The sequence below is a fragment of the Natator depressus genome, chromosome 5 (assembly GCF_965152275.1).
Source record: "Natator depressus isolate rNatDep1 chromosome 5, rNatDep2.hap1, whole genome shotgun sequence".
Lineage (NCBI taxonomy): Eukaryota > Metazoa > Chordata > Testudines > Cheloniidae > Natator > Natator depressus.
The window spans coordinates 60108782-60134904 of NC_134238.1; the positions used below are offsets into that span (position 1 = coordinate 60108782).

Here is a 26123-nt window from a genome sequence, read left to right on the forward strand (position 1 = left end):
CTTGTGTTCCTACTTGGCCTGACGCCTGCACTGCTGCAAGAGGGCAGAGGCTCCCTGCGCTCTCTCCCCAAATCCAGGGCATCCTCCCACAAAAAGCATGTGAGATCCTTTAACATTATTCTACAGAATCATCATCGACTGTCAGCATAAGACAAATACAGCAGCTCATTTTCCTGTACACTTCCTTCTCTGAATAGGCATTTTGGTTACCTAGAAACAAGAGTAAACACAAGTGTCTAAGCAACAGTGATCCAAGAGACTCAGGAAACTTGTGACTCCTGTGTCTTCTACAAGTCCAACAGCCTTTTCTGATTTTATTTTCATTTCAAAATACTGTCACTGCTCCCAGAAATGTGCAGAATTGTAGGGAGTTTACCAGCAGGTATTCCTGGGTAGTTTGCCATTTTTCTGAGCTGCCCAGTGAACTTGCAGATGGACTGATGATGGTATGGGGAATTTGTGTTTGGGAGAGTTTAGCTGTTTCCTTGACAACAGCATTTGGGGCTCCCATGCACTGTGGGACTGAGACAATTAATGGGAATGACTTAAAGAGTTAAAAGAAGAATAAAGAAAATGTCAGCTGCAAGGTAAAGTATGATATCAACACAGAGAATGTATTCTCAATGCTGGACTCACTGGCCTTCCAAAGACTTACAGTAGCTAACATCAAATAGGACAATTACAGTGTTTTTCAATGTCCATCTGGTAGAAAGTGGTTTGGTTATCTTTGTGTAATGTCTATAACAAAGTCAAAGTATGCAATTCTAATATCCTGCTAATATTTTTTCACATTATTTTTCCTTCATTATAAGAGAATTTATTTTGTCTGTGTTATGGTTATATGTATGCAATACTATTTAAGTTATTTCTTACAGAAATGGTTAGTGAAAAATAGTTTCTCATCATACAGCGATAGAATTTCTATTAAGTCGCATGCACAGTAAATAAGGTGATACAGTGCAATTAACTGCAAACAAGCAGATGTGGTGTATAGCTATCTGCTACCATATGATTAAATATCTAATAACATTAGAAAAAGGGTTTTGCATTCATAATAACTCTTGGGAATCCATCTGTTCTGTCACTATGATGACAGGGCTGCAGTGTGTGCAACCTCATTGACTTTGATGAAATTGCATCTGGATTTACTGAGAGCAGAATTTGTCCCATGTGTGTAGGAGTATGTGTGTGTACATGTCTTTTAATTATTACTAGGCATCTTTACCAGTTGGGTTACTCTTTTTTCTTTTCCCTATGACTTGTGTTAGTTCATGTCAGCCAATGGTTTTCTGCTTTTACATTATTTAATAAACGCTTTTCATTTGTATTCTTTGAAAATGACTACAGTAGAACCTCAGAGTTGTGAACACTTCGGGAATGGAGGTTGTTCCTAACTCTGAAATGTTCATAACTCTGAACAAAACATTATGGTTGTTCTCTCAAAAGTTTACAACTGAACATTGACTTAATATGGCTTTGAAACTGTACTATGCAAAAGAAACATGCTGCTTTTAACCATTTTAATTTAAATTAAACAAGCACAGAAATGGTTCCCTTACCTGGTCAATTTTTTTTTTTAAACTTTCCCTTTTTTTGTAATTTATGTTTAACACGGTACTGTACTGTATTTGCTTTTTGGGTGCGTCTCTGCTGCTGCCTGATTGCGTACTTCCAGTTCCAAATGAGGTGTGTGGTTGATCAATCAGTTCATAACTCTGTGTTCATAACTCTGAGGTTCTACTGTACTAGTGCTTGTGAAAGATGCTGGATTGACAGCCATAAAAACTGAGAACCTGAAGACTGGAAACCAAGAAGTGCAAGTTTTCAGCACAACTCCAAAATGTGTCTGAAATCTGCTCATAAGAGCTCTGTCCTTTGTCTCTTTGCTGCCTTCAGAGTGTGTGTACTATATATGGAGAGGATACAGTTACATAAAGGTGAAGTTCAATTCACCTGCATTTGAAACTGAGTGTCTTTCTAAAATATATATAACAAATTGTTGTGTTTGCTACCGTAGCAGAAAATAATAGTTCCCTCCACTGCCACAATTAGTGAGTGGCTTGTTATGCAGAAAGTCAAAGTAGATGACCACAGTGGTCCAATGGATTTTAAGGTCAGAGAAGCCAAAGCATCAGGCTCCAAGGAGGTGAAGTGCAGGGCAGTTGGGCTGGAGAGGTAAAACCCATTCCCCTTGCTGTCCTGGAACTAGGGTTAGAGCATTGGTTGCAGTCTCTATGTTATCTGCCTAGTATGATGGTGGAGCCACTGAGAGATCGTCATAGACACAGATCCCATGGCCTCTGCCCTAGCTTGCCTTTGGCCTTCTCCTAATGCAACACTCTACGCAGCCCTTGGTGAAGCTATCACAGAAACCACTCCTGCAGCATACACAGAACTTGGAGGCATACTGGAGTGGATGCTCCATCAGTTTCTCCACAGACAGTCCCAACCTGGGATTTAAGTGTTGTGGAAGATCTTGCACTAACTCTCCCTAACACAGGTTACATTTTAGCATAGATGCTTGCCACAGCTAATTAACCCTGCCCCTAAAGAGCTAGTTCATTCTATACACATGAACTAAATGGAATTCCATTGAGCAGTTTTCTTTCTTTTCTATGGGAAGAGACAAAAAAATTATATATATTGTTTGCAACTATTGGTTCAGCCTGGATTTAGTTGTTATTTTACCTAAAATTCTATTCGTGTCTAAGAGCTGTTCTGTTTCTATTTGAGAAACACAGTTAAAGAGCAATGGAAGAAGCACTAAATAAAATAAAACTAAATTCACCTCCTCACAAAAATACAGGTAGATCACAGGGTATTTATAAACAGCTCATTTTAAGGAGGTGCAATGTGCTATCTGAAGGAATTCAGCCCATCAATGGGATCTCGTTCACAGATATGTAATGCAACCCAATTGGTTAAAAATTCTGTAACTGGTCTTGTGCTTTACTCTCTGAACTTCAGAGTTTCAGCTATGTGCCACGGAACTGGAAAGATGACATCACAGCATCTCCAGGGAAACAGATGCTCATTCTAAGCATCTTTTAGAATGGGGGCAACTGCCTCAGCATTTAATGCAATGCAGGACACCCACTGGTTGATGAACAGGCATACTTCTCTTCCTGAGTTTGAGGTAGAATAGGAAGCCCTTTATTTATCCATTTCCTGATTTTTGAGGGATTAAATTTATAATCTTTAGTTCTTTATTTTAATGTAGTTTTTGCAATGAATTATATGTATCATATTTGTGCACTCTTGTAATAAATGCTTAATAACAAAAGAGTTTCCTTCTGTCCTATGTATATACATTAGTACAGTATATAATTCTGTGACTGTTTTATGATCCCATTTTTGTTCATGTATATCTCTTTATGATGATCTGTTTAGCACCAACAATGAGCTTAATGCTGTACAATGCGCAAAAGTAGAGATAGCTTAGAGATCATATGGAAGAACTAAGAATAAACCACTTTGCAAATTTTCACTCCCTTTATATGTTGGTAGTTATAAGGAACAATAATTTTAAGGAGGGAATAAATCTTAATATGAATACCCAGGGATACGTGCCAGTACTATATCAGTATAGAGGTATCAGGTGACAACTCTTAGCCCTAACCAGTTTATCTGAATCGGACAGTCATTAGCTGCTTGGCAGCAGAAACAAATTCAATGTGACTCTCGAGAAGTATTCACGTATTCTCTCGTTGGTCGCCTTTGGGTCTAGAGGATCCAGTCTTACCATGTCACAATTGTGAAAGGTAGGGCCAGTCTCTCTTCTATGTCTGAACTCCACTCAGCTCAGGGCAATAGGTGTAGGAGAGCGTGGTGTCAAGAATCTGATTATTGTGGTCTTTTGATTAAAGCAAGGAGAACCTGTATTAACAGCCAAGGTATTTGTAGTTAAAGATTACGTAACTCTTACCCAACAGAAACCAGAGCCTATTGTTCACTGTGACCTGCAGTTCATGCACAGTCCCTGTATGGAAAGTCACAGCTACACTCTATATCCTTACAAAACAACAGCTATTCCACATATTCCCTCATCCTATGGGCTATGCCCATCTATTCTACACTTGACTTTGGTGCAAGTAGGCTGCTCTAACTTGCACTACTGGCACCTGAGGGACCAGAGGCCAGTGGAGAATCATGATTGAGCGGAGCTCTGCCATGTCCCCTTCCTGACTTGCTCTGACATGCCTCTTCTTCTAGAACAGTGGATGACATTGGTACAGGAGTTGGCTCTCCTGACTTTGTGCCTATGTTCCCCTTAGCTAGGGGAATTATCTGCTGATCAGATACAGTCAAAGTCCAGCCTTTTGCTCTCCCTGAATGGAAATCAGAAACTGCTCAATGCTCTTCTGATTCTGCTATAGCTTCTGGAAAGTTTGCTGTGTCTATGAGATATATATTTGTGTATGAAGCCCTGTCCTGAAATATGGACTGTACAGATTGTAAACTCATTTGAGTCATGTACATGGAAACCACAAATAAACACTTTAACCTTTGCTTTAGATAAGATTTTCTTCAAGCAAAAATGTCAGAGAACTCCACTGAGTTGGTTAACTACCCGGACAAGTAAGTCTGCAATTACTTAAAATCACAACTATTACCACAATTTGAATGGAAGTTTATTCCGGTCAAGTGCTTATTTAATGGATTGCAGAGTCCCAGACATAAAGCACGGTTCACTCTCTTGTACTTACTACCACTGCTGTGGCGAACAGAGAACAATGTAGATTTATTGGTACGTACTTGCTAATTGTGATTGGCGCTCTACATCAATGGTACGTAATCTGTGGACCTTGAACTGAAGACAGGAAGAGAACCATTGCTATGTATGGCTCAGGTTCTACTGCATGTATTGCCTGTAGTGTATCAGACCATTTTCTTCAGAATGGAATAAAATCACTCAACTGGTTGCTTCCATGGTCCATGTCGCTACCAAGAGTGGACTTGCCAAGTTCTTTTGAAAGTAAGTATATTAGACTTCATAATCGAATTCTGAATATGTGAATAACGGGAAGATATCATAAAATCATAGAAGTGTAGGATTGGATGGGACCTCATGAAGTCAGAGTCCAGCCCTCTGGTCTGAGGCAGGTCCAAGTAAACCTAGACCATCCGTGCTAGGTTTGTCTCACCTGCTTTTAAACCTTCCAAAGAGAAGGATTTCACAACCTCCCTTGGAAGTCTGTTCCAGAGTGTAACTATCCTTATAGTGAGAAAATTTTCCTAATATCTAACATAAATCTCTCTTGCTGCAGATTAAGCCCATTACTTCTTTCCCTACCTCCAGTGGACACATAATAATTGATTACCATCTTCTTTATAACAGCCTGTGACAGGACCACTCATCTCATGTGAACGCCCCTGCCGGCCAAGTGTGTCTGCACCTGCATTCTCTCAGCTTTGCTTCACTTGCTGTGATCCCTGTTGATAGTTAAACTTTTTGAGCAAGTTTTCAGTGAGAGCTGAGTCACACAGTCTGTGGGTATACAAAAAAAACAGTTCAGATAAATATTGGCTCTCTTTGAGGTCTTCTGCCACCTTCTCCGGGCTTAGGCCACTCCACCTGTGGCTGGTAGAGGGGACCCAGGCCTGCCCACTACTCCGAGTCCCAACCTAGCTGCTTCCTTTTAATTTGCTGTTGCATTTCCCTGGGCCACTTCCCTTCTTAGCCCCAGCATTTTCAGCTTCACTCTTACCTCCGGCCTGAAGTCTAGCTTGAGTCCCAGTCATCAGCCAGGAGCACCTTCTTTGCTCCCCTGGCTCCAGCTAGCAACTGATCTGCTCTCGCCAGCAGCTTCTGTCACATGATCTTGCTGGGCTCCGATTGGCTGCTTCCCTGCAGCCTCTCTAGGCAGCCTGGAGGACCCACCTCTACTGCTCTTTCCTGGGCATGGTGTGGAAGGACCACAAGGCCTCCAGCAGAGGGCCTCAAAGGACCTGATACACCCCGTCACACATCTGTTAACATATATGAAGAGTTTTATCAGGTCCACACTCAGTCTTCTTTTTTCAAGACTAAACATGCCCAGTTTAACCTTTCCTCATAGGTCAAGTTATCTAAACCTTTTATCATTTTTATTGGTCTCCTCTGAACTGTCTCCAATTTGTCCACATCTTTCCTAAAATGTGGCACCCAGAACTGAACACAATACTCCAGCTGAGGCCTCACCAATGCGGAGTAGAGTGGGACAACTCCCTTCCGTGTCATACATGCAACACTCCTGTTAACACATCCCATAATGATATTAGCCTTTTTCTCAACAGCCTCATATTGCACCTTTTTCTCAATTGCACCAAGAAGGCCTCCGTTGCTTTTCTCCTCAAAAACAGTGTAATAATTATCCATGGGTATAAGTTACCACCCAGACCTTTCTAAGCAAGCATATTTATTCTTAAGGTGAAAACATTACAGAGAAAATATTAAAACAGAAGAATCTACATGCATGCTAATAAGCTTACCAGGGATCACCCCAGATCCAACAAGAGCTCTGGCAGTTGAGCAGTCCCTCAAACTCCACCAAGGAGTTTTTTTCTGTGGTCACAAACTCACAACAGCTGTTAGCTTAGAACAAGCACACCCATGAATCTGAGTCACGTCGTTATACAGTTTGGGTCTTTGATCTGCAGAGACCAGGAATAGTTAGTCAGCCAGACAATAGTCCCCTATTCAGGGCGAAGTGTCAAAAGGTTGGGTCTTTGCATAGCTGAGCATGGTAATTTGCATTCACCTCCTTCCGGATATTTCCTAGAAAGCCCACTTCACTTGGTTTGTCTGGCACATTGTTTAAAATAATCCTTTGATGCTCATAACCCTTCCCAATGTTTACACTGACTATCTTCCTTCTAGAGAAGTTACACACAATCCCAAAATAGTACATAAGCTTTGCATTTTTAATAAATGGAACTCCTAAAACACTTAAACTTAATTCAATAAGGTTTAGTATAACTCAATTAGGTTTATCTAGAATATTGCAGGAAGTTACTATAGGTGGCCCATCAGCCAACAGAACTAGGTTGGAGTAAGGAGGAATGCACACTGCATCCAAGTAAAAGGAAAGCAGAAATCACTACTGTGAAGTTTCCTGGAGGCATTGTGCCTGCCTCATAAATGATTCTGTGCACACTTGATTGTGCACAATGGTTGCTGCATAATCCCTCTTCCTCTAGCTAACTGGAGCCATTTAAAGATGAATAGAAATGAAGTAATCATTGCTGACATGAAGGAAATGCAAGACTGAATCAAAAGTACAAACTGTAGGATTTCTCTTAAATTCTACCCCAATACAGATTTCAAAGAACCAAATAGGATAAATGATTTATGATTTCTCCATGTGAGTGAACTCAGTCATGCAACAACTGAGTGACAAATACTATTTTTCAAACTTGATAAGGAATACCTTTATTTTTTTAAGGATTGTACTAAGCCTCCTTTTTAGCCTTTTACTGCATATTTTGCACGCTAATACTACCAGTAACAATGTGTTAAGTAGGCTGGCCCCTGTGGTTAGTGAGCCACACTCTGATGAAAGATTCTGGTTCAGTTTCCAGGCTCAGCTTTGCCTTCACAAGTGCAGAGAGTAGGGTTGCCAACTTTCTACTTGCACAAAACCGAATACCTTGCCCTGCCCCCTACCCAGCCCCTCCTCTGAGGCCCACCCCCTTCATCCCCTCCCCTCTGTCACTCGGCTCTCCCCACCCTCACTCCCTCGCTCATTTTCAAATGGCTGGATCAGGGGATTGGGGTGCGGGGGAGGGGGTGCAGGCTCTGGGATGGGGCCACAAGCTCCAGGGTGGGGCCAGAAATGAGGAGGTCAGGGTGAAGGAGGGGGCTCTGGGCTGAGGCCGTGAGTTGGGATGCAGGTGTGGGTGAAGGCTCCATCTGGGGGTGTGGGCTCTGGGGTGGGGCCAGGGATGAGGAGTTTTGGGTGCAGAAGGGGACTCCGGGCTGGAAGGTGAAGCCAAGGGGTTCGGAGTATGGGAGGGGGCTCCGAGCTGAGCCAGGGGTTGGGGTGTGGGAGGGGATATAGGCTCTGGACTGGGGTTGTGGGTTCTGGGGTAGGGCCAGAAATGAGGGTGAGGGAGGGGGCTCTGGGCTGGGGCAGGGGGTTGGGATGCAGGGGGTTGGGGTGCAGGGGGTGAGGGCTCCGGCTGGGGTGTGGGCTCTGGGGTGGGGCTTGGGATGAGGGGTTTGGAGTGCAGGAGGGTGCTCCAGACTGGGATGGAGGGGTTCGGAGGACAGGAGGGGGATCAGGGCTGGGGCAAGGGGTTGGGGCGTGGGGGGGGGGGGGCTGAGGGTTCCGGCTGGGGGTGTGGGCTCTGGGGTGGGGCTTGGGATGAGGGATTGAGGGTGCAGGAGGCTGCTCCGGGCTGGGACCGAGGGATTCGGAGGGAGGGAGGGGAGGCCTGGGACAGGGGGCTGGAGTGTGGGAGGGGGTCAGTAGTGCAGGCTCCGGGTGCTTACCTCAAGCAGCTTACCTCAGGCAGCTCCCGGAAGCAGCGGCATGTCCCCCTTCTGGCTCCTATGCAGAGGTGCAGCCAGGGGCTCTGCATGCTGCCCTGTCCACAGGCGGCACCACTGCAGCTCCCATTGGCTGGGAACCACAGCCAGTGGGATCTGTGGAACTGGTGCTTGGTGCAGGGGCAGCACGCAGAGCCACCTGGCTGCACCTACATGTAGGAGCTGGATGTGGGAGCCTGCCTTAGCCCAGCTGTGCTGCTGACTGGACTTTTAATGACCCAGTCAGCGGTGCTGACCGGAGCTGCCAGGGACCCTTTTTGACTGGTGTTCCAGTCGAAAACTGGACACCTGGCAACCTTAGCAGATAGGTACAATTTTCATTCTCCTATCCCTGTGCCTGTAAAGCAGCTGGGCTGGAAGGTGAATTCACTCATGTGGAAAGGCAGCAGTGGTCCTCACAATGCCCTTTGAAGTAGAATGCCCACCACAGAGCTGCACTGCCTAAATCAGTCAATCCCTGTGTCCCGTCACTGAGGATTGCAAAGTTTGGAGCACTGTTTCCATAACATGCTAAAGCCTATGGCAGAAAGAATGCAAAGCTCTGCAGTGACCCAACACTCAGCCAGTAGGAAATCACTGTGGCTCTAGGTTTTAATGAGGATTAAACTAGACAAAAAGTAAGATGGAATAATTGGGAAATCAAATGTTATGTGGTACTGTTAATTATGCGAGTTTGGGGGTCAAGGCAATGGACAGTTCATGCACATAAAGTGTTTTATGGTTGGATATCAAATGAAGATGTATTTACTTCTAGACTGAACATTCAAGGTTCATAGGAGTTGAATATAAGGAGCATGTTTATTGCTCATGACCATGAAGTACCCCATGCTAAATTATTCCTTTTTGGAGAAATGAGAGAAGGCCTTGAAGTAATGGAAAATTGATTAACTACCCCCTAGTATTACATCTATAAATATTCCTCTCATGAATTTAGGGGATGTGTTTGTGTGTTAATTTTTTCTTCAAACTTGGTTGCCTAAAGTTAGAATTGTCAGAATGCTAGAATTGTATTATAATTGACTGTTGTGGAAATGATTACAATGTCACTGAAGAATAATTTTTAGTTCAGATAGAAAATAAGTAGCAGGAAAGAATTCTAATGAAACAAAAATCTTGTTTTCATGCAAATAAAGGAAGAAATCCAGAATAACATATTAGCAGAATTGTTCCCAATAGAAAATGTCTCAGTTTTCCCATTGTTTTTCTTAAAGGTATTCTGGTTGATAGGTTGGGGCAAAGGTCACTGATGACCCAGGTGAACCCTGAGGTTCTGCTCTCCCCCCGTCGCCCCCCATCTTCCAAAGAAGCTATGTGATCTTAATTGATCAGCTGTGTTTGGGATCACAAACATGTACATTTTGGTATCTGTACTCCTTCAATGACATCATGTCTATGATGCCAGAGAGGGTGGGACAACACTACTGATCACTGGGAGATCTAACACTTTCTAGAGATCTCTCAGATTCCTAACTGATGTAGGGAATGCAGTATAGCTGATTCTCTGACATACTCCTTCCTGAGGGATCAGGAGGAGAGTGGAACAGGAGGAAAGATATTTCTCAATTTTCCTGATATCTGCTGGGAGAGCAATACAGCGGTGCATAGACAATCCAGGAAGTTTTTGGAAAGCGTAGGGGACAATTTCCTGGCGCAAGTGCTAGGGGAGCCAACTAGGGGGGGCGCTTTTCTTGACCTGCTGCTCACAAACCGGGTAGAATTAGTGGGGGAAGCAAAAGTGGATGGGAATCTGGGAGGCAGTGACCATGAGTTGGTTGAGTTCAGGATCCTGACGCAGGGAAGAAAGGTAAGCAGCAGGATACGGACCCTGGACTTCAGGAAAGCAGACTTCGACTCCCTCAGGGAACAGATGGCCAGGATCCCCGGGGGACTAACATGAAGGGGAAGGGAGTCCAGGAGAGCTGGCTGTATTTCAAGGAATCCCTGTTGAGGTTACAGGGACAAACCATCCCGATGAGTCGAAAGAATAGTAAACATGGCAAGCGACCAGCTTGGCTTAATGGTGAAATCCTAGCGGATCTTAAACATAAAAAAGAAGCTTACAAGAAGTGGAAGGTTGGACATATGACCAGGGAAGAGTATAAAAATATTGCTCGGGCATGTAGGAAAGATATCAGGAGGGCCAAATCGCACCTGGAGCTGCAGCTAGCAAGAGATGTCAAGAGTAACAAGAAGGGTTTCTTCAGGTATGTTGGCAACAAGAAGAAAGCCAAGGAAAGTGTGGGCCCCTTACTGAATGAGGGAGGCAACCTAGTGACAGAGGATGTGGAAAAAGCTAATGTACTCAATGCTTTTTTTGCCTCTGTTTTCACTAACAAGGTCAGCTCCCAGACTGCTGCGCTGGGCATCACAGAATGGGGAAGAGATGGCCAGCCCTCTGTGGAGATAGAGGTGGTTAGGGACTATTTAGAAAAGCTGGACGTGCACAAGTCCATGGGGCCGGACGAGTTACATCCGAGAGTGCTGAAGGAATTGGCGGCTGTGATTGCAGAGCCCTTGGCCATTATCTTTGAAAACTCGTGGTGAACGGGGGAAGTCCCGGATGACTGGAAAAAGGCTAATGTAGTGTCAATCTTTTAAAAAGGGAAGAAGGAGGATCCTGGGAACTACAGGCCAGTCAGCCTCACCTCAGTCCCTGGAAAAATCATGGAGCAGGTCCTCAAAGAAATCAATCCTGAAGCACTTACATGAGAGGAAAGTGATCAGGAACAGTCAGCATGGATTCACCAAGGGAAGGTCATGCCTGACTAATCTAATCGCCTTTTATGATGAGATTACTGGTTCTGTGGATGAAGGGAAAGCAGTGGATGTATTGTTTCTTGACTTTAGCAAAGCTTTTGACACGGTCTCCCACAGTATTCTTGTCAGCAAGTTAAGGAAGTATGGGCTAGATGAATGCACTATAAGGTGGGTAGAAAGCTGGCTAGATTGTCGGGCTCAACGGGTAGTGATCAATGGCTCCATGTCTAGTTGGCAGCCGGTGTCAAGTGGAGTGCCCCAGGGGTCGGTCCTGGGGCCGGTTTTGTTCAATATCTTCATAAATGATCTGGAGGATGGTGTGGATTGCACTCTCAGCAAATTTGCAGATGATACTAAACTGGGAGGAGTGGTAGATACGCTGGAGGGCAGGGATAGGATACAGAAGGACCTAGACAAATTGGAGGATTGGGCCAAAAGAAATCTGATGAGGTTCAATAAGGATAAGTGCAGGGTCCTGCACTTAGGATGGAAGAATCCAATGCACCGCTACAGACTAGGGACCGAATGGCTAGGCAGCAGTTCTGCGGAAAAGGACCTAGGGGTGACAGTGGACGAGAAGCTGGATATGAGTCAGCAGTGTGCCCTTGTTGCCAAGAAGGCCAATGGCATTTTGGGATGTATAAGTAGGGGCATAGCGAGCAGATCGAGGGACGTGATCGTTCCCCTCTATTCGACACTGGTGAGGCCTCATCTGGAGTACTGTGTCCAGTTTTGGGCCCCACACTACAAGAAGGATGTGGATAAATTGGAGAGAGTCCAGCGAAGGGCAACAAAAATGATTAGGGGTCTAGAGCACATGACTTATGAAGAGAGGCTGAGGGAGCTGGGATTGTTTAGTCTGCAGAAGAGAAGAATGAGGGGGGATTTGATAGCTGCTTTCAACTACCTGAAAGGGGGTTCCAAAGAGGATGGATCTAGACTGTTCTCAGTGGTAGCAGATGACAGAACGAGGAGTAATGGTCTCAAGTTGCAATGGGGGAGGTTTAGATTGGATATTAGGAAAAACTTTTTCACTAAGAGGGTGGTGAAACACTGGAATGCGTTACCTAGGGAGGTGGTAGAATCTCCTTCCTTAGAGGTTTTTAAGGTCAGGCTTGACAAAGCCCTGGCTGGGATGATTTAGTTGGGGATTGGTCCTGCTTCGAGCAGGGGGTTGGACTAGATGACCTTCTGGGGTCCCTTCCAACCCTGATATTCTATGATTCTATGATTCTATGATTCTTTTATAATAAACCTATTTTTTCACTAGCCTATGCCTTTGGTCCTAGAGTGCATTCCTGAATTGGTATGTCCAAGTTGATCGTGCAATTTGCTGTTGCTTGCTCGTTGAGCCAGTTAAATGAGGTGATGCTGGTAGGCAGAGGAAAGTATTTTGAAAAGCTTGCAGCTACAGTACTGTCTGTTTAATCAGTTCACTCCATGGTCTAGGAGTACTTGTGGATTCCTCACCTATCCTGAGCTCTCACATAGAAAGCATTATGCACAGATGCTATTGCCATCTCTGCTTGACTAGGAAACTCTCTCTCATCCTGGCAGGTGAAGGCCTAGCCTCAGGTATTCATACCTTTGTCACCCTGTCGCTGGATTACAGCAATGCAGTATACTGGGGCATGAAGCCTTCAGCATTTAGGAAACTCATACTAATACAGAATGCTGCAGTGCATCTTCTCAGCAAAACAGGCTACCACAAGCACATCAAAGCTTTCTATGCTGTCTTCCCATAGAATTTCAAATCTAGTTCAAAGTTTCACTCCATATCTTCAAAGTGCTTCATGACTTGGGCCCAAGATATTTAAAAGATGCCGAAAGCTCTGTGATTGAAGGCTGTGGTTGACAATTCCGTTCCTCTGGCACAATGGAACTGTCAAAACAAAAGTAATGCTCATCTGTGCAGGAGACAGACCTTTCTATGGGGATGGTCTGAGAGTGTGGAATGAACTCCCCCAAGAACTAAGGACAATCACAAACCCACCACTTTCCACTCCAAATCCAAGGTGCATTTTGTTGACCTTGCCTTCTCTAACATAGACACATAGCAACAGGTATATTTATATAAATCAACAAAAAAAAAACACCCCCTTCACCACATACCTCCTATAATAGTATCCTTGTGTGCAGTGCAGTATCCTACAAGATACTACACTGCACACACTACTCCCCCTAGGAAGAGGATGACAGAACAAACAGCATGTGACAGAAGTTATTCACATTGTTTAATGCACTACTGGAAGGTGCTCACATATTACAGTGAGCATAGCCAAGGAAAGTGTGGGGACCTTACTGAATGGGGGAGGCAACCTAGTGACAGAGGATGTGGAAAAAGCTAATGTACTCAATGCTTTTTTTCCCTCTGTCTTCATGAACAAGGTCAGCTTCCAGACTACTGCACTGGGCAGCACAGTATGGGGAGGAGGTGACCAGCCCTCTGTGGAGAAAGAAGTGGTTCAGGACTATTTAAAAAAGCTGGACAAGCACAAGCCCATGGGGCAGGATGTGCTGCATCCGAGGGTGTTAAGGGAGTTGGTGGATGTGATTGCAGAGCCACTGGCCATTATCTTTGAAAACTCATGGTGATCAGGGGAGGTCCCGGATGACTGGAAAAAGGCTAATGTAGTGCCCCTCTTTAAAAAAGGGAAGAAGGAGGATCCTGGGAACTACAGGCCAGTCAGCCTCACCTTAATCCCTGGAAAAATCATGGAGTAGGTCCTCACGGAATCAATTTTGAAGCACTTAGAGGAGAGGAAAGTGTTCAGGAACAGTCAGCATGGACTCACCAAGGGCAAGTCATGCCTGACGAACCTAATTGCCTTCTATGATGAGATAACTGGCTCTGTGGATGAGGGGAAAGCAATGGACGTGTTATTCCTTGACTTCAGCAAAGCTTTTGATACGGTCTCCCACAGTATTCTTGCCAGCAAGTTAAAGAAGTATGGGCTGGATGAATGGACTATAAGGTGGATAGAAAGCTGGGTAGATCATCGGGCTCAACAGGTAGTGATCAATGGCTCCATGTCTAGTTGGCAGCCGATATCAAGCGAAGTGCCCCACAGGTCGGTCCTGGGGCCGGTTTTGTTCAATATCTTCATTAATGATCTGGAGGTTGGCGTGGATTGCACCCTCAGCAAGTTTGCAGATGACACTAAACTGGGAGAAGTGATAGATACACTGGAGAGTAGGGATAGGATACAGAGGGACCTAGACAAATTAAAGGATTGGACCAAAAGAAGTCTGATGAGGTTCAACAAGAACAAGTGCAGACTCCTGCACTTAGGACGGGAGAATCCCATGCACTGCTACAGGCTGGGGACCAACTGGCTAGGCAGCAGTTCTGCAGAAAAGGACCTAGGGGTTACAGTGGACGAGAAGCTGGATATGAGTCAACAGTGTGCCCTTGTTGCCAAGAAGGCTAACGGCATTTTGGGCTGTATAAGTAGGAGCATTGCCAGCAGATCGAGGGACATCTGGAGTACTGTGTCCAGTTTTGGGCCCCACACTACAAGAAGGATGTGGAAAAATTGGAAAGAGTCCAGTGGAGGGCAACAAAAATGATTAGGGGTCTGGAACACATGACTTATGAGGAGAGACTGAGGGAACTGGGATTATTTAGTCTGCAGAAGAGAAGAATGAGGGGGGATTTGATAGCTGCTTTCAACTACCTGAAGGGGGTTCCAAAGAGGATGGATCTAGACTGTTCTCAGTGGTAGCAGATGACAGAACGAGGAGTAATGGTCTCAAGTTGCAGTGGGGGAGGGTTAGGTTGCATGTTAGGAAAAACTTTTTCTCTAGGAGGGTGGTGAAGCACTGGAATGGGTTACCTAAGGAGGTGGTGGAATCTCCTTCTTTAGAGATTTTTAAGGTCAGGCTTGACAAAGCCCTGGCTGGGATGATTTAGTTGGGGATTGGTCCTGCTTTGAGCAGGGGGTTGGACTAGATGACCTCCTGAGGTCCCTTTCAACCCTGATATTCTATGATTCTAACCTATATAGAACAGAATTCAGTCTCCTCCTTTACTGTTTCTTCTTTAGTTTCTTCACGTTGTATCTATTAAATGACCCAGTATGGCCACTGTTATGTTCTTATGTTATGTACTTAGCAAAGAAGGGGGTCTGTCTGGTGGAGGCATTGGTTTGCTTTGTTATAGTCAAACTTGGCATGAGGGATCAAAGACAGCCAATCATCTCAATCATTTAGAAAGCAACACTGGTACTGTTCTAGCCCCCTGGCTGCTCAGTGCTCATGCCCACCACTGTGACTATTCTTGTGTTTCCTTGTTCCTGCTGCCCCTATCTTGCACATATCTTTGCCTCAGCCCTGTCCCTGCCTGAGATCTCCCCCTTGCCTTACCCTGCTTGCTCCTGGTGATTCCAATTTTGACTCTTGGCTCTGGGCTCTCATTTCAGCTTGACTCTCAGCTCTGAGTCCCAGTGTCTGACCTCCAGCCTGATCCTTGGCTCTGGCTTCTGACTACTCCCGTCAGCTCTGACACTAGGCCCTGATTTCCAATGCTCGGTTCTTGACACACACTCCAATCTGTAGGCCAAATCACCCACATCCTGGTTGCCTGACAGGTCAGAAACCTTCAGGACTTTTGGCTTTAGTTGCTTTTAGGAAAGTATAAGGGAAATCAAAATTGTGTCTATAGAGCAAAAAGAGAATGCAAAGGAACTAGGACAAACTTGAAGAAGCATCCTTTTCCCTGGGAAAAATGTCTCCTTTATTAAAAGTGAGTCTTGTTATGTAGGTTGAGATTTTCTGCATTTGGATGCCTAACTTTGGACATTTAATTTTAATGGAAAATGTGTGTCTACATCTCCTGGATTGCTTTGAAAATCTCAACATACATGACAAGGCCCACTTTACTGAAGCCAATGTTTCTGGCAGGAAAATGGAATGAAAATCTCACCTGTCTTTACAGTTTTATGACCAGAGCCTGTGCAGCCGGATTTCAGGAGGGCTTTGAGTTTATGGCACACGCTTTCAGATATCTTGAAGAATTTAATTAACGCGGCAAAGTGGTTTAGAAATATAGCATATGGAGTTCTTCAGTTTATATTCATTTTTCCAAAAGCATGACCAAACACAGATTGTAATTTCTATTTCAAACCAGCCAGACCAAAAAGATTAATATCAGTGACAATAATTTATGGTAAATGAATTACCAAAATCTTTGTCAATTCAAAATCCCATAATAGCTCCAGAATCTGGTAAACCACTTTCTCAGATCTCACAGGTTCTATAGTACCCTTTTGACAAATATCGGCATTATTAATCCCACAAACCGATGGACTGGAGAAAGAAAGAAATACAACTCTTATAAAATGTGGAGGAAATCTGAAAGATGATGCAAAATATCAGCATCAAATGCTCCCATATTTGATATTTGCATAAAGAGAAGTATCCCACAGGTGCTAATGGGTTTTCCCTATTCAAACAGAACCAGTCAGTGGAATACGGCACTGCCTGAGGAGGGCAGAATGAAAGAGTCTAATGTTCTGTCTTGTAATGGAGCTGAAGGCCTCAAGCTTCTTGCAGGATCAGGCCCTTCATGAGGGATTTAAAACAGCAATCCTGATAGAAGAGGGAAATAGATTTTCTTTGTGTGTTATAATGTTGAGTCATGGTTTGTTCTTTTGCATCTGTACAGCCATCTACCCAGTATGGTTCTAGGGTGCAATACTACATAATTAGTAATGGCAGAATAATACTGATATGGTTCAGGGGTGAGCTGTACATTTCACCTTTCTCTGGCTCCCAATGGTCACTTCTTTCAAGTGACAGGCCTACATTTGCACTTCACCCAGGGTGGAATCCCACATTTCACCCCACTTTTAGACTGGATCATCAGGCTTCAGCACCCCAGTTTACCAACCCTTAGTACTTTGACAATACCAGCTGGCTTTGATACATGCCATTTACATATCTCCAGGAGCTTTGACCAGTTTGAGAATGCAGCTTGTTCAAAACAAAGTGTTATTTATCCACAGAACATAAGCAGAGAAAAAAGGCGTTATCACAACAAAAGCATAAACACACATTGTCTTATCTAAACGTAGCATCTGCTCCTCCCTTCATTTTTCTGGGGATCAAGGTCCAGCCTGCTTTTCTGCAGACTGTCTCCCCTGTCTCATCAGAGGCTCATTTTTAACTGCTTCCAGACTCTGTTTTAGAGTTCCCACACAAAAATGTCTTGGGATTCAAGCTGGGGTCTTTCTTACCACCTTCCCTTCCCCTGCAGAACCTGTCAGGTCCCAGTTCCATATTAGGGGAGATAAACTTCAAATTATCACCTCAATTGTATGTTTGACTATCAGTAGTCAGGACTGTCTCTGGTCATTAAGCTTTTGGTTCCAGTAATCCCAGGTTAACCAAAACTAATTTAACTTTTTGTTACCTGTTAGCCAGCAACTCAACCACCAAGTGCAGAGATATATACATAGCATCCATAAAATTACTACAGATATTTCACATTCCTCAGATACCATAGTGCAACAGCTACCCATTATAAAATAAATAATAATAGCTCTTACATAGTGCATTCCATCCAAAGCGTTTACAAAAGAAGTTAGGAACATTATCCCCCACTTTACAGCTAGGAAAACTGAGACAGAGCAGGAAAGTGACTCATCCTAGGCATCCCAGTAGCAGAGCAGAGAATAGAATAAATATTTCCCCATATAGTTCAAGTCTTAGTTAAAAGATATCTGTAACATGTATTGCTTTCAATCCATCTCTGACTCCTAGTGGGATGGGGACAGAATGGAAATCTCAGTGTAAAAAAATATGAAACGGAAAAAGAGCTGTCATAAATATAAAGGGAAGGGTAACCACCTTTCTGTATACAGAACTATAAAATCCCTCCTGGCCAGAGGCAAAACCCTTTCACCTGTAAAGGGTTAAGAAGCTAGGATAACCTTGCTGGCACCTGACCAAAATAACCAATGAGGAGATGAGTTACTTTCAAAGCTGCGGGGCCGGAAACAAAGGGTCTGTCTGTCTGTGTGATGCTTTTGCCAGGACCAGATCAGGAATGCTCCTTAGAACTTCTGTTAAATTAGTAAGTAATCTAGCTAGAAATGCTTTAGATTTCCTTTTGTTAAATGGCTGGTAAAATAGGTTGTGCTGAATGGAATGTATATTCCTGTTTTTGTGTCTTTTTGTAACTTAAGGTTTTGCCTAGAGGGATTCTCTATGTTTTGAATCTGATTATCCTGTAAGGTATTTACCATCCTGATTTTACAGAGGTGATTCTTTTACTTTTCTTTAATTAAAATCCTTCTTTTAAGATCCTGATTGCTTTTTCATTGTTCTTAAGATCCAAGGGTTTGGGTCTGTGTTCACCTATGCAAATTGGTGAAGATTTTTATCAAGCCTTCCCCAGGAAAGGGGGTGTAGGGCTTGGGGGGATATTTTGGGGGGAAGACGTCTCCAAGTGGTCTCTTTCCCTGTTCTTTGTTTAACATGCTTGGTGGTGGCAGCATAGGGTTCAAGGACAAGGCAAAGTTTGTACCTTGAGGAAGTTTTTAACCTAATCTGGTAAGAATAAGCTTAGAGGGTCTTTCATGTACCCTAGAGTTCAGAGTGGGGAAGGAACCTTGACAAGAGCCTTGGGTTTTCAATTTGGCATATTGAGGAATTTCCATCAGACTCTTGGCAAATGACTAGATAGGTCATCAGAAAGATAGGTAAATGAAATAATAAAGCTCCAAATATCAAATAATTAATGTCTAACCAGCAAGCTCTCTGAGATTTAGTGAGTGGAACTCTAAATCTTTCTCTAGTCTGACAGCTAATATGTCAACAGGCTTTATTAGAGTTTCATTTTCATATAATTAACAGGAGCCACTTTCTTTGTTAAACAAGATGATCTGTGGGAAACAGCAATGTATTTATAAAACTAAGTAAGATTTTAAATAAGTCTGACCTACAGTGCAGGATTCTCAATCAGTCTTCTGTGACTTTGGTTCAGCAGCCACTGATAAAGCACAGCATACACAATCTCAAGAAGTCAGTTTGATATTTAAAGTTTACAGAGCACTGACTGACAATAAATGTTTACTTCCAGTGCTGTTTCATGGCTGGCAATGGTTGTGTTTATTTTTAAGTCCTAATTGCACAGCTAAATGTAAAATAGCTTTTGGTAGAAACAGCCCAGGAGCCAGAATATCTTTATAGTCCATATGGTTGTAAAATTTGTTGTGGATTACCCTTAGGCACACATCAATCAGTAAACTGTCATCTTTGCATTTTCTATATTGACGAGCAGGACAGTTGAACTTTCTTCTCCTCCTCTTTCTTTAAGTTATTTTTATATCAGGACATTTATTTATAGCAATCTAAAAGCAAAGATCACAATAAGGGAAAATGCATCTGATGTCTTTCCAGATTACTATCTGGGTATTCTTCTTTATTATTAAATTACAGTTTTCAGCTTAAATCGTGTTATAGGGTACTGTGCCTATGCCATTGTGCTTAAATTAAGAGACACATAATACAAGTGGTCTTTTGGATGAGATGTATATCCAAGGTTCTGACTCACTTGCAGTAATTAAAGATCCCATGGGACTTTTTACAAGAATAAGAGTGTCTTGACCAATTCCAGACTGGGCCTATCTATGAGTCCATTTCAAAAGGATATGATATTCTTCCTCCCTTCCAGCTCTAGACAACTGCATAGTTTTGCTGCATGCTCCTAAATATCTGGTTCATTCCACCCCAGAGATGGTTGCATTTCAGTGTGTGTGTGTGTGTTTGTGTGAAATGATTCCTCTGGCCACAGACCTGTGTTCCCACATCCACAAGCAGCTGGGCCCTGAATCGCAGTAGAATTAGCACAGTTCTTCTGTGCAGGGTAATCAGGTAGGTGGCAAGCCTGAGAAAGGTGGCCAGGCTGCAATCGTTGTAGACCATAGAGCTGTGTTCTGTGGGGATCAGGACACCATCTGCAGCAGCATCAAGACGGTTTTGTGCCTGTGTGTGTGAATAGACAGAGGTATAATTTATACACACACAAATATCTTCCATCTCTGTGCAAAGCCCAAGTCCTAATTCTTTGTGTGGGAGCTCTTCACAGGCCAGGGAATGGAATCTTCCTCACAGGTGACTCTAAAGCAGCTGCATGCATGGAGATTAGTAGTGGACTCACATAGCTGCTCAGATACCATGATGATGGACCCAGCATAAGAACCTTGAGGGAACAATGACATCAAGACAGTTATGCAATATGGTCCCCGTTTTTCACTATGACAGTAAGTGAGAATTGTAAACAAGCCAGGCCTTTAAAATGAATAAACTTCTCGTACATGAAGAGGTCACTAGAGAAGCAGACCTGATATCAGAATCTGTCCACAGTAAGGTAAATGAAGCCTTGATCCAAGGCCAAGTTTTATTTGGATTGATTTTCTTTATTGACAAAGGTAAGCTAACAAAAGAGACATTAACCAGAACAAGTACAAATTGTGCAAGTCCAGAACAGCTACCAGTTCTGACCACACTATGCATTATGGAACAGTTCTGCATTAAAACTACATTGTTTCATTGTTCTGTTGGGCTTTATGCAACTGTGTGAGTAAAGTTAAGATGAAGTATTGAATGACTCACGGGACTGGTAATGGGACATAAGGGGGTTTGCTTCCAGGTTCCCAGTTCAAACCCAGTCAACATCAGTAATTACTAGAAATGTTTTCCATTTGAAGGCTGTTAGGGGGTCTTATGTGAAAAGAGTTTGGGATCTCAGTCCAGTTTCCAATGGAAAAGTGTCAGCATTAACCAAACACGCACCATCACAATTGACATCAATTAGCACCCTACAGAGGGCACAAGGGCTGAACTACCCTCTCAAAGGAAGAGATTGTCACTCCAGGTGAGGGCTGAGGCATAATGACAGGACAGAGAGAGATAGCTTGCACAGCTACTGCCCAGACTGTACTTGTTCTGCAGATAAACAGCAGGGCTGTCAGACTGGCATTTTTTAAAAATAAGAACATTGTGATACGGTGTTTGAAGGGCCGGCTGCCTAGCAGTTAGCATACCTGACTTCCAGCCCATGGTTTCTCTGACCGGACAGCAGGGGTGCCTAGTTCCTGACCTTAGGCTGGGAACGTTCTGGCCTTCACCTGAATCTGGGCCTCAGCCCTTAGGGGGGGTGTAGTAGTGAGACCCCAGCCCTCCCTCTCTACCATGTCCTAGCCCAGGGCCCTGTGGGAAGCAATGCCAGCAGGATCCTCTGAATGGAAAATTCAAGTCCACTGCCCTGGGCTACTTCCTACCTATGTCCCTTCAGTTTGCGGCATAGCCCCTATGGTCCAAACAGTCTGTAGTGGCTCAACTTGAGAAGCGCCCCCTCGTAGAGCTTCTGCTGCATCCTGCCACAGCCTCAAGTCCTCTGGGCAGGGTGGATGTAAGCCCCACAATGTCTTGAAAGTCAAAATAGTAAAGTTCACTCACTGCTGGATGCTCCCCAGTCTCCTCAACAGTCTCTCCCGGTCAAGAGTGCTTCTCCCACAGCAGCTGTCCTGTCTGTCAGGCTTGTAGTGATGGCTCCCCTCCAGTAGAGAGACAGGACTATCTTCAGCCTCTTCACCAGTCAGCCCTAAACTGAGCCAGCTTCTCTCCTTTTCTTCCCCCTCCAGGCCTGCCATTGTCCTATCTGGGCCCATAGGCTCTCTTTAACCTCTTTTCGGCTGGTGAGAGGTTTCTCTGATCCATCACACACATTTACAAGAAAAACATGAAATTGTGCCATGCCTTGTATTTCTGTAACCTGCTCAGTTAGGGATGTTCCCGTTGGTCTTAATTTGACACTAAATGAAGGTATAATTATAAAACTTTATTAAATATTTCTATTATTTGTATTATAGCAGCACCTAGGAGCCCAAGTCACGGACCATGACCCCATTGTGCAAGACATTATACATCCTTTGAGCCCTACACACAGTCTATACCATCCCCTATATCACAGTCTTCTCACTTTTCATGGAAAGCCTTATCTTCTAACCAAATAGAAGTTTTGCCATTGCCTTCAGTGGAAGTCGGACTGGGCACCCGGAGAAGATGTACTATGTTTGTCCAATGTCCACATATGTCTTATTTTGCTAGACTGTGATTTGTGTGTCCATGGGCATTCATGAGACTAACTCCTCCGTTTTCACACACCTGCACCTGCAAAAGGCTTTGTCTTGTGAAGGCATTCTTATGGTTTGCATTGAATGGGTGGATGGGATGTACAAATTATTACTGTTATTCATTATTTGTATTACAGTAGCATCTTAGAGGCCTCAGTTAAGAATCTGAACCGGGTGTGCTACAAGCTTGTGACAATCCCGGTCCAGACACCCCGAAGGAGAACAAGGGATTTAAACCCCAAAGAATAAGGAGTTGAATCGACTGATTGTATAGAATGTTATTGTGCTATAAAAACATGTTGAGTAAGGTCTTTTATGAAAGTTTGTAATGTTCTAAACTTTAATAATCGGAGGATTTGTATACAGACTATGGTTATGATTTTATGTATTTGTGTGTATAGAGAACTGTGCTCATAAAGCTTTGACTGCACCTCACAGTAGGACTGTGAGTGATCAGACAGGTAGAGACACCTCCCAAGCCAGTTGTTTACATGAAACCACTTCAAGTACCCACCCATTGTCCAGCCCAAGAAAGGACAGCCATGGCCCGCTAAAGTTAATGGAAAGACAGACATTCCAGCTCTCAAATCAAGAGGGGTTTTCCACACTTTGAATAAGCATGAGTCACCAGGGACCAAGAGGCGGGAAAAACAAAAGGAAAAAAAGCCTTTAAAAAACAGACTTGTGTCTGTGGTTTGACATCCAGAAACTGAGGGACAGTCACTTGGCAGACTCTGTACATGAACTGCTGGATCCTCCCTATGGCTAAAGGGTATGCTGGGAAACTGTTCAAAGGCAATAGGTAACTTGTATTAGAAAACAGATTATCATCTCATACGGAAGCATAAAGTCTGAGGTTGTGTCCATAATCTGTATGTTTGCTTTTCCTTCCTATTTCATCTGTGAATCTCTGACTTTTCTATTAAATAAAACTTTTTGTCTGTTTTTACCCCAGGCAGGTCTCTGTTGTACAAACTGTGTGGAGTGTGTCCCCCAAAGTGAAGTGGTAACTGTCGGGTTGGTTTCACACACTGGGGGTGATGAACCAGAGGGGGAACAGTCAGGGTGTGTGATAGTTAAGAACTTGAGAAGGACAGATTTAGGGAGACTCAGGACTGAAGGGCTGTTGGTTTCACCCTGCAAGGAGTAACTAAGCTGGTAAGACCTTGGGTGAGACCTTGTGCTTGTGGGGTGGCTATTGGTGTCAAGGAATTAAACCAGAGCTGCTCAGAACAAAGGGCCCTAAGATTACTGGACTGGCAGTGACAGAAAATCTTATTGGTCTAGGTGATCCCTAAAGCATCACAGTGCTGTACAAACAGATAAAATAAGACCGTCGAGGCTCCAGAGAGCTCAAAGAAATCTTTCTGAACAAAGGAAGTTGCATGTCACTTTGCGCAATGTAGCTATGTTATTCCCACAATCAATAAGGTGATAAAGGTGATATTTTCTCCTGCAGAACAGGTCTATATCATTATCAGCTTCTCCCCCCATTACACTCTTGTTGCTCTATGACTTTAGGTATTTATGTTCAGTCAATTTATAGAGTTCTGCTAATAGATAGGGCCCTATCAAATTCACGGTCCATTTTGGTCAATTGCACGGTCATAGGATTTTAACAATGGTAAATTTCATGATTTCAGCTATTTAAATCTGAAATTTCATGGTGTTGTAATTGTAGGGGTCCTGACCCAAAAAGGAATTGTGGGGGGATCGCAAAGTTACTGTAGTGGAGGTTGCGGTACATCTCTGCCTTCAGAGCTGGGCAGCTAGACAGCGGTGACTGCTGACTGGGAGCCTGGCTCTGAAGGCAGAGATGCCGCCAGCAGCAGTGCAGAAGTAAGGATGGCATGGTGTGGTAGAATCATAGAAGATTAGGGTTGGAAGAGACCTCAGGAGGTCATCTAGTCCAACCCCCTGCTCAAAGCAGGACCAACACCCACTAAATCATCCCAGCCAGGGCTTTGTCAAGCCGGGCCTTAAAAACCTCTACGGATGGAGATTCCACCACCTCCCCAGGTAACCCATTCCAGTGCTTCACCACCCTCCTAGTGAAATAGTGTTTCCTAATATCCAACCTAGACCTCCCCCACTGCAACTTGAGACCATTGTTTCTTGTTTGATCATCTGCCACCACTGAGAACAGCCGAGCTCCATTCTCTTTGGAACCCCCCTTCAGGTAGTTGAAGGCTGCTATCAAATCTCCCCTCACTTTTCTCTTCTGTAGACTAAATAACCCCAGTTCCCTCAGCCTCTTCTCGTAAGTCATGTGCCCCAGCCCCTAATCATTTTCGTTGCCCTTCACTGGATTCTCTCCAATTTGTCCACATCCCTTCTGTAGTGGGGGGACCAAAACTGGACGCAATACTCCACATGTGGCCTCACCAGTGCCAAGTAGAGGGGAATAATCACTTCCCTCGATCTGCTGGCAATGCTCCTACTAATATAGCCCAATATGGTATCGCCACCTTTATTTATGTGCTGCTGCCTGCAGAGCTGGGCCCTCAGTCAGCAGGTGCTACTCTCCTGCCACCTAGCACTGAAGACAGCAGTGCAGCAGTGCGGGTGGCACGGTATGGTATTGCCACCCTTACTTCTGTGCCACTGCTGGCAGAGCGCTGCTTTCAGAGCTGGACACCAGCCGCCACTCTCCGGCTGCCCAGCTCTGAAGGCAGCGCAGAAGTAAGGGTGGCAATACTGTGACTCCCTTAAAATAACCTTGTGACCTCCCTGCAACTCCTTTTTGGGTCAGGACCCCAATTTGAGAAACACTGGTCTCCCCCGTGAAAGCTGTATAGTATAGGGTAGAAGCATACAAAAAAAAACTAGATTTCACAGGGGAGACCAGATTTCACAGTCTGTGACATGTTTTTCATGGCCGTGAATTTGGTAGGGCCCTACTAATAGATTAATCTGCTTCTTTAAAAGGTTTATCAGCTAGTCACATTACGCCATCATCTAGGCGGATTTACATGAATGATTATTATCATGGAGCTTGTATACTACAGAACCAGGGCAAGAAAAAGGGAAACTGTTATTATTCCAGTACTCTTGATGTCAAATTTTGATCTTACTGTAACTATTGTAATATGAAAGTGTAACATGCAGCATATTTCAAACCTAATGTACACTGGCCAGTCTTCAGCCTCATTCAGACATTACCCTGTATTGTGTTTTTCTGGACAGGAGCCAAGGTTTCCTTCCTGCAATTCCCATGATTCCTGGAAACAGAGTGAATCTTCTAGAAAACCGGGTGTCCAGTCAGGAGAGGACCACAGCTGTTCTCTTAGATCAGGCCTTTCGAATCAAAGATGACATTGTTTCTTATCTTCAAGGAAGTAAGGGCCATCAACAGGGGGAGGCAACAGCACGACAACTGCTGGAAAACCACATACAGACTATTACAAGCATAGTTAAGAAGCTCAGCCATGATATAGAGGTAGGTCTGCATTTGTTTTTGGAGCTGGTGGGATTTGTTGCATCTCTAGTTTCCTATGATTCAGTCAGGACCAATATGTTTTTCAACTATAGAAAGATACTTAATATTGTATAAGCAGCTAATATTAATATATCTTTGCTCCCCCTGGGAGGCCAGCTACCCACTTCTGCCCCAGTTACTGAGCATGGTACAGTTCTCAGAGGATTTTTGGCCTTCTCAAAAGGTTAGATTTTCTCCTGTGGCTAAGATCTGCCTC

General features: G+C 43.9%; 1 protein-coding gene across 5 annotated transcripts in view; it reads left to right on the top strand.

Moving 5' to 3' along the window:
- The first annotated feature begins 232 nt into the window (after nt 1-232).
- Nucleotides 233-26123, top strand: part of FAM81B (family with sequence similarity 81 member B) — a 65357-nt gene continuing 39466 nt past the window's right edge. For 2 of the 5 annotated variants that reach the window (XM_074952864.1, XM_074952868.1), the window contains exons 1-3: nt 233-587; nt 4516-4578; nt 25615-25867. In XM_074952864.1, the coding sequence (XP_074808965.1) occupies nt 4538-4578; nt 25615-25867 (294 nt within the window). In that variant the 5' untranslated portion in view covers nt 233-587; nt 4516-4537. Of the gene's footprint in view, nt 588-3106; nt 3137-4515; nt 4579-4630; nt 4976-25614; nt 25868-26123 lie in introns of those variants that run through there. The other 3 variants (XM_074952865.1, XM_074952866.1, XM_074952867.1) reach the window with 3 other exon arrangements.